Genomic DNA, 16,082 nt, shown 5'->3' on the forward strand with positions numbered 1-16,082 from the left:
ATTTACAGAGCGTGCTACTTTAAATGTAAACAATCAGGTGAGTGGCATGGCAGTGTAGCTGAGTAAAGAAAGACCAGTAGAAACACCGCAGAACTGAATGAAATAAAACACTTCTCTTATCAAGTTGGCCGATGCAGGAAGAAACTGAATTATATTAAAATCACATTCCAGGTATCCAATCGTTTACAATATAATCAAAATGTAACTGTTCTAGAACAGGTGCACAGTTTACTATTAGTTTCCAGGCTTTTGTTGTAGTAAGCAATGGCAGAGGGGATGTGAAGCCCCTGTGACATAGCCATAAGGTCGAACATAAAGCACGAAATATTCCCTGAATATCCTTCCACACCCAGACTCTCCAGCCTGAAGAACCATGTGGACAACTTCTGTATCTACAAAAGCCTCTGATTTCTTATCCATACAATGGGAATAGCAATTGTTCTTATTTGCTGGGTTTCACAAGGCTTATTGGCGATTCCCGTATGCACAGCACACACGGTGGGCGTGCTGACTGCTCAGTAAGCATGGTCATCAGTAAAGGAATTCGTGCTCCTCACAGGCCACCGATCACTGTTCCCTTCATCTGTTTCTTGCAATCAACTTCTTGACATTAACATTAGCGTCCCTGACACTGACATAGGGCAATGTCATTATGTCACTATGCAGCCACATGAGGGAAAACCAAGTTCTCTGACTGCACTTTGCTTCACTGATGTCCACCTGCTTATATTTTCCTCTCTCCACTGTCACCAGCTGTTTAGTTACTGATCATCTACCTCCTGGGTTTGCAGCTCACCTCTTCCAAAGTGTGTTCTACAGCTAGCTGTCACTGCAGCTGCTGATGTAACACGGAAGGCCAAGTGAGGAAGACATCTTGAACTGTAATCGTAGGTGAGTCTTGTTTTATCCATATTTTACTTTTCAGTGTTCATGTAATACCTCATTTGATAAGGACCCTTGGCTTAAAAGGTTTGAAATTTATTTTCAGGGTTCAGTTTCTGCAAAGGATAAGGACCATACTGCTTAGAATAGGGTTACGTTTTAAAACATGATGTCTACAGTTTGTTTCTAGAAGAAATTGGTTTAGTCTTGAACAAAACAACTCCATGCTACTTTTCTTTTTCTTTTCTTTCTTTCTTTTTCTTTTTCTTTCTTTCTTTCTTTCTTTCTTTTTTTTTTTTTTTTTTTTTTGAGAAGGAGAGATTTCTTGGTCATATCCTCAATACGGCACTGCACTGATCCCAAGTACACCATACCTCTGTTGTCAGACCCATTTTCCATGTACAGGACAAACAAAGACATGTGAGTTATTGTCCCTGGGCCTGGGGAACTGGCTTGTCCCTGGGGAAGCAAGCAGAAGCCCCCGCAGAGAGAGAACCTCGACAGCCGAGGTATGAGAAGGAAGATCTGTAAAATGAGGGAGGTGCATACAGTCCTGCTTTTGAGATAAGGGATTTCTCATCCTGCTTGTGGCAAGTTAGCTGGATCCTGAATGATAAACTAATATATCAAGGCCAGTGGGAGTCCAGAAAAGATAAAATCACAAGAGGAAACACTCGCTGGGTTTGAGATATTTCAGGAAAAAGGGTTCAAGGGCTTCAATTCAGGCAGAGAACTCATGGGGAGAACTGACTGTGGGCAGGATCACAGTCAGAGTTCTTATTGGTATAAGACTTCCCATAGCAAGTTTGCAGACTAAGAATGGAGGTGGGCACAAGGTGAAAATAGGGCTTCACTTTCGAAAGGAATGGTAATGACAAACCAGGATCAGCTAGGATCCTGGCTGGACAGTCAGGAGTGCGGGGAAGAAAGATAAGCAAAGGAGGGTGGATCCAAGAGCTGTCAGGCAATGAAGGCCGATACGAGATAATGTGCAGGAGTATCTGACTTCAGGGTGTTTGATAATAGCTCTCACAGTATTAAGACGTACCCTCAAGCTGAGTTTAAAGAAGACAGTTTTCATGGTGCCCCAAGACAGAAATCAGAGCAGATGGCCCTGGATTGTCGAAGGCATGAGAAGAAGGCTGGGTCAAGCTTATGTTTTTTCACTCTAGTGGAGATGTGAAGGTAGAACAACAGAAAAATAGTTTGACGAAGGTAAGGTCAGGGGGAGCAGCTTTTAGACCATGGAGCAAGCTCGCTGGTGTTCCTTTAGCACTCATGATGTATGCAAATTTGCGGAGCGCTTTCTGTCCTGTGATGTGCAGGCACACAGTAGGCTAAGCGGGGAGAGAAAAGGCAAGGCCAGCAGAAAGGTAATGTGGGCCAAATGGAAATCCTCCATCTTCCCTGGAACAGACCCTCAGAGAAAGGGGCTTCAAGAGCACAAAGCACATATATTTAGCTGCAAAGTTTCTGGAATTTTCTCAGTTTGGGTGACTGACCTAAATAGAGGGCTTTTCTAAAATAGAAATAGAAACTTGTGAAAACGACAGTGTGAATATAATAATAGCTAACATTTAAAGCGTGCTTTTTTGGTGCTAGACACCCTGCTACACTCTGTACATGTAGATGCCTTTACCCCCCAAATTAGCCATGAGAACACTACTTAAGATCCTATCTGTGTAACAGGAGGGAACGGATGCATCAAAAAGACTAATTAATATGCCCAAGGTCACCTAGACACTGTGCTGTAGAGATAGGATTTGGATTCCTGCAGCCTGTGCCCATAAATTGCGTTTATTCCTGTATCAAAGTATTCACCCCCAAACATTTCTGCACCAGTAACATAACTATCAACTATCCTTCAACGTCATATTCTGGACTGAGAGTGAGGATTTGGGCATTTTGCTGTATAGAAGGTAAGGTGCACTCTACTTCAAGAAGCTCATGAATATCAAAACCTTAATCATAGCTATTTGGATGACAGGAGTTCATGCTTTACAAACCAACCATGGCCTTAGTCACATTAAAATCAAAGTTGCAAAACTAAAGAAGCATTCTGGAAATCCTTGTCTGCTTCATTTAGATAACGGTGTGCAGCATGAATTGAAAGATAAAAATGCTCAGAGAATTTACCATTTCCTTTTCCTCTCTCACTCTCTCTGTGTAAATATAAGCCCCGTGGCATTAAGGATGGTATCATCAGGCAATTTGGCTTGAATATGCTCCACACTGGACTGTGTAGGTTACCTACCGAATGCCATGCACACTCCTTGCTGTTGTGACACCTCTCATCTTACAAGTGGGAATTTCAAGTGACAAACTAAAGCTGTTTGCTATCAATTTTGCAAAAACCACATCTGCCAGATAGCCAAGATTTAGGCCAGAGACCAAAATCGATTAATATTCTAATTTGTTACCTGTCATTAGTATCTTATTGTGTTATGCCAAGTCAAAACTGATAACCTTTATATAGCATATCCCCCTGAAGGAATTTGAGTTTAGGGACATATTTTATCTTGCTCAGTGTTGCTTCCTGCCTGAAAAATCCCATTAGAAATTCCAATTACACAGGCAGTAAAAGTTTTGACAGATTAAAATGAAAATGTAGTGTATTTACTTGTAGATATTTTTAATAAAACTGCACGACTGTATTAAAACCATCATTTTTCTAAAACCTATTTACTTTTAAAATATTTTAGATATTTACTTGTTTCATTTTATAATATGAAAGGAAACACTAGCAACATAATGTTTTGCATGGCTTTAGGGGAACCTTCTTGTTTCTAGTCTTGTGAGTGACAGGACAACAGCAAACCCTTTTGGAGGAAGACGTGGATATCTGATGTCACTCCCAGCACCTAAAAAGGGACAGAGACTAGGGAATATCGTGGGGAACAGAAAGATAAGCTAAGCCAAGGGACCAGACAAGGAGTTTCCTATGCAATTTACTTCCAGTTGGTTATTTTTTCTACTGATGAACAGAGAGGAGAAAAAAGTCTCTGAGAAAGAAGCAGGGAATATCATAAAGATGGAAATATTTTACCTTTTAAAAGTGCATGACATAGGTAAGAACAGAAGTGGAAATTTAATATTGATAATGTAAAAGCCGTGTTTTAATTTGTTAGTATCTTAAGGCTACAGAATCTAAGAGGGAATGTATAGGACATAAGTTGAATTGATATTCATTCATTTATTGATAAACATATGTTGGGAGCCTTCTATGTACCAGTCACTACAAATGACATAACTACTCATAAAACATATATAAGTTACTTTCCTCATAGAACTTTTATTACTTTTGGAAGATCCAGAATAATTAAAAACCAAGGAATAAGTAATACATGCTGTTGTGGATGGTGCTAAATGATACAGTGAGAAGAAGAGCAAGAGGAAGTGCTCACAACGATGGATGAGTCCAAGGGGTTGCAGGTGTACTTTCTGTGGTTGGATAAACCCTAAGTAGGAGGATGACACTGTGTGAGGAATGAGTTACAATACTAACTGGGAGCACACTTCATTTCGATGATTAACAGACTTGCTATATGTCTCATATTCTTCTAGAGGAGACAGTTATACACAAGGCAGGGGATGTATCTCATTGCTTCTTTCATGGATTTCTCTGATATCCTATAATATGTTTCTTTTATGGCACCTATTTTGATAAAATATTATTTAAGCCAGAGTTTATATCTAATATATATGTTTGGAATTTCTAACCTCAAAGTTATGTTAAAAGCACTTTAAATTTTATAACAGTCCATTAGCTAGGCAATAGAGCAAAAAAGAGATTTTGTTCTTTCTTAAGGGCTTGAGCCACTGGAACCATCTCTCGATTTCCATCTCTTCCCTTATGGGGCTTCCTGCTGAGAAAAGTAATCACCACCAACTCTGTGATAGCAAGCTTCAGACGAAGCTGAATTTGTGACTAGTGTGGACAAACCAACACACTTCTAATCTTCAAGGCATGAGAAGATCTTATTGATGCCTTTTCATAATGCTAACCTTTGTCTGGAACATTGCAACAGCTTGTGCGTTTTCTTTTCTTAAGCACACATTTTATTTCATTGGGCTCATCCATGTTATCCTCAGGCACCAATGTGCTGTGACTTCTGCCACATGGAAAGTCAACTTCTGCCACTCTTGTTCTAATTAAGGACTTACTTGTGAGCCAATTTTAAGAGGCTAGCATCACATTGGTATGAAAGCCAAAGAATCTATCAAAAATTAATAAAGAGCTACCATATGCCAATCACTATTCCAGGTCATAGGAATTGGATCCAGGGCTTCTCCTGAACAACTGAGTTCAGGGGCATGTAAAAACCCATCACTGTGATGGGTTTGATTAATCCAGGGAGGGAAGGACAATTCAATCTTTGTAAATTAATAAATGTGATTGGTCACATTAACAAGATAAAGCAAAGATACCTTTATACTTTCATGCATTTTAGTATGGCAGGAATTAGTGAGAATAATAGGGCAAGAAAAAGAAATAAAAGACATCTAAAGTGGGCAGGAAGAAAAAATTTTTCTTGTTTGCCAATGACATGATCATAAAAGGGACCCAAAGAGTCCATGATCAAACTTTTAGAAGTAACAAAAATCACTCAGTAGTTAAATGACACATTAATGTACAAAGATAAGTGTTATTTCTATGCACTATCTCAAAGATGAGGCAAGAAAAGAATCCTTTTTACAACACTAAGAAAATACTCCACATTTAAAATTTTTATTTATTATTCTCTCTCTCTCTCTCTCTCTCTCTCTCTCTCTCTCTCTCTCTCTCTCTCTCTCTCTCTCTTTCTCTCTGTGTGTGTGTGTGTCTGTGTGTGCCACACAGGACATGTGGAGGTCAAAGGACCTGTGGCTAAGAGGCTGAAAAGCAGGTGAGTGAGATGGTCAAAAGATACAAACTTTGATATAAAGAGGAAATTAAGCTCACGAGATTTACTGCACAACTTGGGCTGTACTAGTCTTGAGCTATGTTAAGACAGTAAATGTTGGGTGTTCTCAGCAAAAACTGCTTCTATGTGAGGTAGTGCCCACATGTACTTAGTAAGACTTATTCAATGTACAGTATTTATAGCCCCCAAATAGTGTATTATACAAGTATCAAATATACAAAAAAAAATGAAATACCACTGATTAGACTTAGTGATACATTTACTCAAGTAAGCTTAGCTATAGGTTTTGTGTTTCCCGGCGACAAACAAAGCATTAAAAGTAGGTGAAAGCTTTTGAAATATCAACAAATTAATGAAAGAAAAAAACAAGTTTTAAAAACATTAACAAAGAAAAGAAAATCATACTTGTAACAGTGGGAAAGTGGCAGCTAATCCAGTCTTTCCCATATAACAATTCCATCGTGCAAATGCCAGCTACAGAGGACACAGCCGACAGGCATTCCTGTCACCAGGGAAACAGGAGACGAAGGGCCAGCCTACACTAAGCCCAACATACAAAGTTTTACTATAAACTGTGCTATTATTTATAAAGTACAGTTAACCATTTCATTTATCAGTGGAATACTACCAAAGAGCACCACCAAGGAGAATAACATATTAAGTTCTGCTGATTTTCCAATGATTCTAACGATTGTTCAATCTTCTTTTTTTAATGAAAACAGTATACTCACATGGAATTTTATGCAGTTCATTCATAAACTTCTGCTTCAGCTTGGAAAAGGCATCTTCCTTTCCTTCCCCAGGACTGGCTGGCTCGGTGGCATTATGTGGGACAACAGTCGCAACAGTGGTGACTGGTGGGGCGGCCAGGGCCTCATGATGACTCTCACTCACCATTTTTGGTTCAAGGGAAACTGTGATGGGGAAAGCAAAGAGAAAGTCAATTCAGAATGCCATGCCTGACCCCATATTACAGGTGTACCAGAGATGAAAACACACTGCATGCACCTGCTCCCTGGGTAAGCAGCCTGCCATTAGCATATTACTTTATGTTGGCTCATGAAATATTTATGGAACCACAGCGAGTGGAGAGCTCCTTCCCGGAAGGCTAAGACCAAATGTAGTTACTGACTAGCATTCTCTCCCGACAATACTATGTAAGCTGTCAAACCTATTAGCTGGGTATACAAGCTCAGTTTTGCTGTGCAAATTTAATTTTTAATGATTCCTTCTGAAAATGTGTAGGAAATAATTGTTGATGACACCCATGCTCCCCCTATGCTCTAAGCATCTTATATTATCTTAAAAGAAAAACACAAATTATGGATGTTAGTTTTGGAAATGTTGCTAGTGATTGCATATACTCAAAATGTTAGTGACTTTTAAAATAACTGTACAGAATCTTATAATGCTAGAAGCGTAGGACACCATAAGCAGTGTACAGCAAATGTTTCTTGAATCTCTTATCAATGGGACGTTTTATCTCTAGTCATTTTTTGACCTTTACTCTAGGTGGTAATCTTGATCAATAATTTACATTTTCTGCTAGGTGGCATATTTACATCACTGTAAATGTGGCATAATAGATTACATATATCAAGATACTAATAATGAAACAAGGCCTGTATGCTTAATTATTTAAATTCATCTAGCTTCATTATCTTATTGAATAATTTTTATCAAATTCATTCAATCTTTTTAAATGTTTATTTACCTTTGGATGAAAAAAAAATCCAAATAATTCTAAGGTTGTAAATGAAAACATTTGGCTTTGAATTTGGAAGACAGGACTTTTAGTCTTATTCTCCAGCTAAACATATTTTGAAAAGTTGTATGACTTCTCAGTTTGACACTTATGAAGCAGAAAGAAATGAACTGTGCTGCCTGTGTTATTCAGGGGACTACTGTGATGAACCCATCATCAGAAGCAACTGGAAGAGGACAGGGTTTGTTTGGCTTATGCTTCCACATCGTAACTCATCACTGAAGTTAGGGTAGCAACGTGGACTCAGGAAGCGATGCAGAGCCATGGAGGGTTGCTGTTTACTGGCTTGTTCTTCTTCATGGGCTTGTTTAGCCTGCTCTCTTAGAGCACAAAGGACCATCTGTCTCACGGTGTCCCCGCCCACAGAGGGCTAAACCCTCCCACATCAATTGCTAACAGAAAATGCCCTATAGCTTGCCCACAGCTGGAGCTTATGGAAGCATTTTTTCAGGGGTGGTTTCCTCCTTTCTGATGACTAGTTTGTATCAAGTTGATATAAGAACGAGCCAGGACAATTGACCCTTTCTCAACTTGACACACCAATACAATACTAGTTAAGAACAACTTTTCCTTTTCTGTTTATACCCCAGATATCACATTAATAGTTATAACAATATAAAATATTCGAAACTTAAAACTTGGAGTTTTAAAATTTTGACTATTTCATTTATTTTTTAATATATTTTATTAATTTATTCATATTATACCTCAATTATTACCCCATCCCTTGTATCCTCCCATTCTTCCCTCCCTCCCATTTTCCCCTTACTCCCCTCCCCTATGACTGTGAAAATTTTGAATATTTTAAAAGTTAAATTTCTTTAAAATCCTAAGTCTGTCTAAGAATCTAACGTCTCTTTATAATTCCCTATTCTATCAACTATGGATTTCTGTAAAATCAAAGTAAGTTAAATACTTTCTTATTCCAAGAGGGAAGAAAACCACGGGCAAAGTGACAAGCTGGACAAAGAAAACTGAATTCTAACACTGCAAATAACTCAGTGCCCAATGTTTGAGAATCAGTCACATCCTTTTGGGCTCCAAAGGCCTTGCACAGCATAGACAATGCGTCTTAGCGGGTGAAGGCAGCTTCACTGGGATCTGCAGAACTCTGGAGTCTCCTACTGCAGCTGGGCTGCACTTTTGCCAACATCTGCTCTTGGGTACTTTTCATGGTGCCAAGGCCCAACTTCTCTGAGTGAATGTTTCGATCCTGGGCCTTCAACAGCTACTAAGGCTGAACAGTCACCAGGGGGCTTCTCCTGGCTTCTCACAGTGCCATGCGTCAGCTGGTTTCCATGACTCCTTGGTGCCTTCAAAATCAGCACTATCTCTGAGGCTCTTACACATGACCAGGTTTTGGCCAGAAGAAGGTACTCTGGAACTTCTGTGCATTAACCCTGAGGAAACAATTCCCAGAAGATTTCACCTTTATGATGCTGGTCTCTTCACAATCGCCGTTAATTGGGTCCTGTGTGCATGTGTGCATGTGCGTGTGAGTGTGTGCGCGCGTTTTGTTTCTCTTCCTTTGTTGACTTGTTCATTTTTTTTTTTTTTTTGGTCTGTTTGTTTTCTAAAAGAGAAAAAGAAGGCACGGAGTTCGATAGCTAAGAAGGTTAGTATGATTTGGGAGGAGATGATGGAATATTGTATGAAAAAATTATATCCAATAAAAACTATAAAGAAATGGAGATGTGACTCTCCTACTTAAGCCATACGTCCTACACAAACTTCCTCTGATCTAGGTCCCCTTAGCTAGTCAAGCGTTCTAGTACCATTTAGGGGCTCAGTGCTGCTGTAGTTATGATTTTCTTTTGAATTTATTTACCAGTGAATGGGACACACATGTTATCTCACCAACAGGAAGCAGATTGCTTAATTACATATGCATAGTCACTTAGCTTGTGAGAATGGATTTTTAGAAGACTGAAATTAAAAAAAAATATTGGACATGCACAAAATATTTTCTAAAACAAAGATAAGAAAATGTAGATTACTTTTTTATAATAAAAATGTGAAAATTAAAACAACAAGGACATATTCACTTAACATTTTGGCTAAATATCAATAGCAAAGGCCAGCATACAAGGAACTTGGTAATTGTGTAGAAGGGTGGAAACAAAACATGCTATATGGACCCAAAATGATAGAACATATCAAAATCTGTGTAAGGGTTCATCTTTATAACAGAAATTACTATGATGAAGAACTCATTACTGATATATAACTTAATATAAAGATGTTTATAGGGACTACAATTTCATAAATTACCTAAATTAGTCAATCAATTGTGGTATTTATAAAATAATAGTACTAACTTTGTCTTAAATAGATGTAAGCTTGAAAGCAGAAGGGAGTATGGCTGCTAATATGAGCTTTGAAACATTGCATAGACTGCACATTGTTTACAAGTAAAGGATTTTCATAAAGAGGAGGTGTAAAGATAGAGTAAAAATGCTAAACTTCTCATGCAATTTTCATCTTCTCCTATGCATTTATGTTCTCCATATGGTATAAATTCAAGTTATTTTAAATTATAAAAACAATCCTCTAAAATTGTTTGTTCTTAATGAAAGCTGGATCCTGCAATATGAACTTAACATTTGAATTCCAGATTGAAAATATATTTAAATATACACTAAACCTCACAGACAGATAGTGAAAAAAATTTTCACCAAAAGAAAAAAAAAATAAAATGGCCATTGGTTGAAATACAGTGTAGAAAAAATTGTAAAGTGCCATAAAGGTTAATAACTTGTGGTTTAACCTGAGAAAATCAGAATCATTGTTGCTATGACAGCTTTCCTTCTATTCCCTTATACTTATTTTTTTTAGGACTTTAATTATGTCCATCTCTAGATCTAAAACTTTGTATAGACTTCTCAGATTGTATCAGATTTTTCTTATTATACTGCATAAAGAATGGTTTCTACGGAAATCACTATTTGCACCTCTATTTAAGTATTGTACTGTGTAATGAGAGTATAAACAATTCAAGGGCAAACAAAAGGGCAAAGAATTATCAAAACTATTACCAAAGAAAGAATGTGAATATCTAAGACCTAAAAACTGTAAGTTATTTTTGGAGTAATCATTAAAAATAGTCCAAGGGAAATGAGGAAACAGGGTGTTCTGTATTGGAGGGAGAGAACAGAGTTATGGATTTTACTTCATTGGTGTCTTCCCATTTATCATAAAACATGTATAAAGCTAACCTAGATGCCACATGCATCCTTCTTTGCCCTATTCCAATACAGTAAGGAGCCCCACACTTCCTTTATAGTATATTCAGAGAGCATCAGTTGCTGACAGACATAGGCAAAGACCTCCTCCATTGAATTGGCCAGACAATTTCATGTCCCTAAGGACAATTCTAATCCTATCACTAGTGAATGCTGATACACAAAACCGTCCCTCACCTCATCCATAGCCTGTTATGCGTTTCAGTTTTTCCTTTAGAACATGATATAGAAAGCATTCTTTACTGACTTGTGTCAAAGCCAGGTAAGGTTCCCAGGGAGTATGATCATACTCAGTGTCAAAGAACTTGGAAAAATAATGAACCACTGTTGTCATTTTCATTTGCATCCTTTCCTTGCCTGAGGATGCTTAGGCAGTAAGTGAAGCCTAGTAGCATATCAAACTCTCCCACAAGTTTGCAGGTGTTTGAATGTCAGCCTCAAGGTGCATCTTCTCGGCAGTTCAGACCAACACATTGTCTTGGGAGATGTAAGAGGGAATCAAGAGATTATGGGGCTCTGTTATGGTGGGTGGGGGCTGGTTTTTGGTGACAGATACACAATAAAAGGGTTAGATTAAAAAGTGGGAGAGGCGTTGGAAAACATTGGTATGAGTTTCCATACAACGTATGAAGAGAAATTGAAGTCTTATGTCAAAGAGTGTCATTTCTAGGTTTATGTACAAGCTGCTCCAATGTGTTTAAAGCACCTATATTTGCTCTCCTTTCCCCCTTTCCTCGTTTTTAACTTAACTTTGCTTCCTATAAAGAAAGATGTACCCAACCCCAGACCCTGTAAGTAGTGAGTGTAACATATAATCAAGATACAAATGCCAGTGTTTGTCCATCGATAGCATCGTCTCAGTAATACTGCATTTTCACAGGCTCTAATCATGGGAAAGATGGTATGTAGATGGCAATATGGTCATAGTCATAGCAGATTTAGGGAGGGATGAGGATATAACTGCAAACAGGTCTGAGCCAATAAACAACAATATATAAACATAAATCTTTTGCTATGCTTCACACAGTGTTCTATCTGTACCACAAATATATTACCATAATCCTGACAATAACCACGGAAGTAGGCAGGTTTATTAGCTCCATGTTATTTATTTATTTTAAACTATATAGTTGTATGTATATGCATCTGCATGATGTGAGTGTTTACCCACGCCATACTACATGTACATGAAAGGCAGAGGGCAACTCTGGTGCTTGATTCTTTATTTCTACCATGTGAGCCCCAGGCATTGAACTCAGGGTTTCAGGTTTGGAGGTGAGCACCTTTAGCCCACTGAGCCATGCTTTAAAATTATTTTTAATTGATAATATATTTTTATACCATATAATCTGATTCCAATTTCTCCTCCCCAACGCCTCCCAGATCCACCCACCCAAATCTATACCCTTCTTTCATTCATTCATTAGACTACAACATGCATCTAAAATAATAATGAATAAAATGTATAGTCAGGCCAATAAAAATCTTCTCTAAGTATGTATGTTTTGAAATGATCTGATGTGCCCAGAGCATATAGACGAGAAAAAAAAAAATACATTTGCTTTGCTCAGCCAGGATTCTGTACACAGATGTCTTACCCTTTTCTGGGACGGCCAGAAGACCATTTCACAGGGGTCGCCTAAGACCATCAAAAACAGCTATTTACATTATGAGTTATAAGAGCATCAAAGTTGCAGTTAAAAAGTAGCAATGGAACTAATTTTATGGGCGGAGGTCACCACAGCACAGGGACCTGTATTAAAGGGTCACAGCGTTAGGAAGACTGAGAAGCACTATGCTACAACCATTGCTACGCCACCGCACCACCATGGGGCCATTCTTTCAGATACCTTTGAGATCCTGTATGGTGTCTCCTCAAAAGCTAACACGGTTATCTGGATATCTGCATCGTGGCCTCCAGAAAGCATAACAGGAAATAAAACTGAATATGTGAGTTCTGTAAGCTTGCCAGTTCCCAGAACAATTTATATACAAGCTGGCAAATTTTGTTACTAAGTTCATACTTTGGTCCCAACTGTTATATGTGGAAGACGGCTATGTGATGATATTGACTGATGTGGGGCTTCTAGTAGATAGCTTAAAAAATTGCTGAATGAAAACCAAATACAACATTATTTTCCAGTATATATTTGTACATGTTCGTGTGTCTGAAGTGAGGGTTTTCTTAGATTTTATGGCATCTCACTTTCTGCCAGGATAAACTGCTCTTCACCTGGGTATGCTCAAGATGGTTGCTAGTCTCCGCAATGGTCCATCTTGTGACTCATCTCAGGGGAACCTAAGCAAAGGCAATGAATCCGTTTGCTGTCGGAAGCCTTCCTGTGTCAGCATGTAGCACAGACACCAGCAGAATGAGACTCGAGTATTTCGAACGAGTTTGAAGGCAATATTAAATGAAACGCGTTATACTAGCACTCCTTTAAAATATGTATTTATTTATTTTGCAATTATCATAGACTTGCCTGAAATTATGAACACTGTACAAGGACCCCATTTCCCCTTTCCTCAGTTTCTCTTTTTGTAAGATCTCCCACAACTGTATAAGTTCAAAACCAAAAACAATTACGACAATGGTACAACATTCACTGTCCCTAGATTTTACATGAATTAGTGTTTGTTATATAAATCTATGAAAATATTAGCACTGGAATAGTTTTATGTACTAAACACTAAAGTAAGAATAATACTATTTCATCAGCTTAAATGAACTCTTATGCCAGACTGTAATACACAATAGTCACACATATACTAAATACTATGCAGTCCCAAACCCAGGAAGTCATTTATGTTACTTCTTGCCATAGTTCTGACATTTCGACATGCTCTAGAAATGCAACTGTACATCAAGTAACCTTTAGAGATTAACTTTTTTTCACTTACTTTAATATATCCCAAAGCTCATCTAAGTTGTATATCCCTTTCTGCTACAGAGTGGTATGCCCGGGCTGGAATGGTTTAACTATTTACCCACTGCAAAATGTTTGGGTGGTTTGTGATCTGAGGCTATCTCAAATAAAGCTGCTATCAAAAATTTTGTAAAAGTATTTTTTTTGTGTGTGTGTGCCAAGACAATACAACTGCTGGGTCCTTATATAATCAAAGTATACAATTAACTTTATAAACTATTGCCAAATTCTTCTACAGAGCCTCTGCATTTTACATTCCTGCCACTGGTGTGTGAGAAATATAGCTTGTATCCTTAATAATAGTTGGTATTTTCACTATTATATCTTTAGCAATCCTGTCAAGTATATGTCACATAACACTCTAGTTTTAAATTGTATTCCTCAGTGACTGGTGAAGTTCACCATATTTTCATAACAGTACCTGCCATCTGTATATCCTCTTTGGTGAAAATGTCTATTTATATCTTCTCATTCCCAATTTTGATCATTTTTGAGTTTTGATTATATTGTATTTTCCCATAGTTATTAGATGCTACAAGGGTTGCAGGTAATTTCTTGTTTCTTATTTTTCTTTCTTTCTTTTTTTTTCAAAATAAAGTTTTAATTTTGGTGAAGTCCAACATATCTACTTTGGTTTTTTTTCGGGATTAAGCTTTTGGGCTGAAGTTTAAAAACTTGTCTCCTGAAGATTTTTCTAATATGATTTTTTTCTTTTTCTTTTCTTTTCTTTCTTTCTTTTTCTTTTCCTTTTTTCTTTTTCTTTTTCTGAGACAGGGTTTCTGTGTGTAGCTTTGGATGTCCTAGACTGGCTTTATGGCCCAGGCTGGCTTCAAACTCATAGCAATCCGTCTGCTTCCGCCTCCCGAGAGCTGGGATTACAGGCGTGCGCCACCACACCCGGCAAGGTTTTCCATCTTACATTAAATCCATGAAGTTTCTGAAGTACTGTCAGAACTTACTTTGTTGGCCTGTACAGGTTCAATTTGCCAAAATGACTGTCCTTTCTTCCCTGAATTACTCTTGTGCTTTGTCAAAATTAGTCAGGCATATCCTTGTGGGTTTATTTCTGGATTTTCTTTAATGTTCCATTGATATTTATATCTATTCTTCTGCAAATACCATAGTATCTTCATTACTGCAGCTTTGTAACAAATCTTGAAGTTATGTACTGTGAGTCCTCTATCTTCTTTGAAATTAATTAAGTTTATAAATTGTATGCAAGGTATTTTCATCTGCCCATTTTTGTCCTCCTGCTTTATTTGAGGGAACGCAGCTCCTGCATGAGGCCTTCCTTTTCTTGCTCCAGCTCCCGCAAATGCTGCTGGTTTTGCTCTAGTCTGTCCTCCAACCACTGCAGTAGAGGCCCGCAGACTGCAGTCAGCTGACTGCACAGATGCTTGGTAAACACTGAGCCGTTATGGATCTTGGTTACTGAGTCCAGATGCGTAAGGCCGTGAATCCTCCTGTAGGCATCTTGTTCTTCCTGACATAAGATCCTCGGCAGCTCTACTGCTGATTTGAGGCAAACTTTCCCAATGGTGGTACGAGGTACAATATGGATCGGGATTTCAATTCTCTCATATTCTGAGCTCTTTGGTGCTTGCATGGACTGGAAACAAGTATAGAGTATGCGACCAGTCTTTGTGCTTTTGTCTTCTATGAAACAAGCAAAAATCAGTCCTACAAAGCCTTGATCCATCATCTGGTACATGGCTTGTGTACGGACATCGACGTGAGAAGGCCAAACGGTTATATGAGGGTGGGAATGGTACCAGCCAACAACTCTCATGGGACGACCTGTTTGTTCTGCTAACCTGTCTGCCTCTATCGAGGCTGCAGAGAGTTGTTCCGGAGAAATTTCTACTCGGTCCTTTGTCTTGTCAGAACGTCGCAAGATGATGACAGAACGAATGTGAACGATTCTGATGGCATCCATCTTTTCCGCCATTGCGTTCGTTTCATTCCCAGCGTATGGAAACTTGGAGTCACTCCTCGTATCATCACTCAACTGCCCTATACACAGACCCATTACTTCCTCCTTCTCTGTGCTCAGTGCGTGGTTGAGACAAACCAGGAAAGCGTCAGACTCAAGATGAACGGCCTGTACGGTCTGCCTCATCCGCACCGCCATCATACTCCGCTCCACTCAGGAAGGCCTTGAGCCCGCAACCGGATCAAACAGGGACTCTGAAGCAGTTTTCCCAGCTTGCTTTGCAAGGTTTCATAGGGGCGGAGCCAGGAGCAAGGGGGTGTGGCCCAGTCTTACAAGGGGTGGGGTCTAGAGTGCAGGGGGTGGAGCCTGCCTAGGGGCACCTAGGCAATGTTCTGGGTTTTTTTTTTTTCTTTTACTGTGTTAACAAGT

The 16,082-nt window shown here is 38.7% G+C and overlaps 2 protein-coding genes across 3 annotated transcripts in view; both read right to left on the reverse strand.

Moving 5' to 3' along the window:
• Syt1 (synaptotagmin 1) overlaps positions 1–16,082 on the reverse strand; it is a 402,656-nt gene that overhangs the window by 194,697 nt on the left and 191,877 nt on the right. For both annotated transcript variants that reach the window (XM_051139676.1, XM_051139675.1), the window contains exon 3: positions 6,518–6,700. In XM_051139676.1, coding sequence (XP_050995633.1) covers positions 6,518–6,683 — 166 coding nt within the window. In that variant the 5' untranslated portion in view covers positions 6,684–6,700. The remainder of the gene's footprint in view (positions 1–6,517; positions 6,701–16,082) is intronic.
• On the reverse strand, positions 14,904–15,860 carry LOC127183582 (lys-63-specific deubiquitinase BRCC36-like). The gene has a single exon (XM_051139677.1). The coding sequence runs from the start codon at positions 15,852–15,854 to the stop codon at positions 14,976–14,978; it is 879 nt and encodes a 292-aa protein (XP_050995634.1). The 5' UTR covers positions 15,855–15,860; the 3' UTR covers positions 14,904–14,975.

The sequence above is a fragment of the Acomys russatus genome, chromosome 31 (genome assembly GCF_903995435.1).
Source record: "Acomys russatus chromosome 31, mAcoRus1.1, whole genome shotgun sequence".
Classification (NCBI taxonomy): domain Eukaryota; kingdom Metazoa; phylum Chordata; class Mammalia; order Rodentia; family Muridae; genus Acomys; species Acomys russatus.

Coding starts and splice junctions, on each gene's coding strand:
- LOC127183582 (XM_051139677.1), bottom strand. CDS start 15,854: ATGATGGCGGTGCGGATGAGGCAGACCGTACAGGCCGTTCATCTTGAG.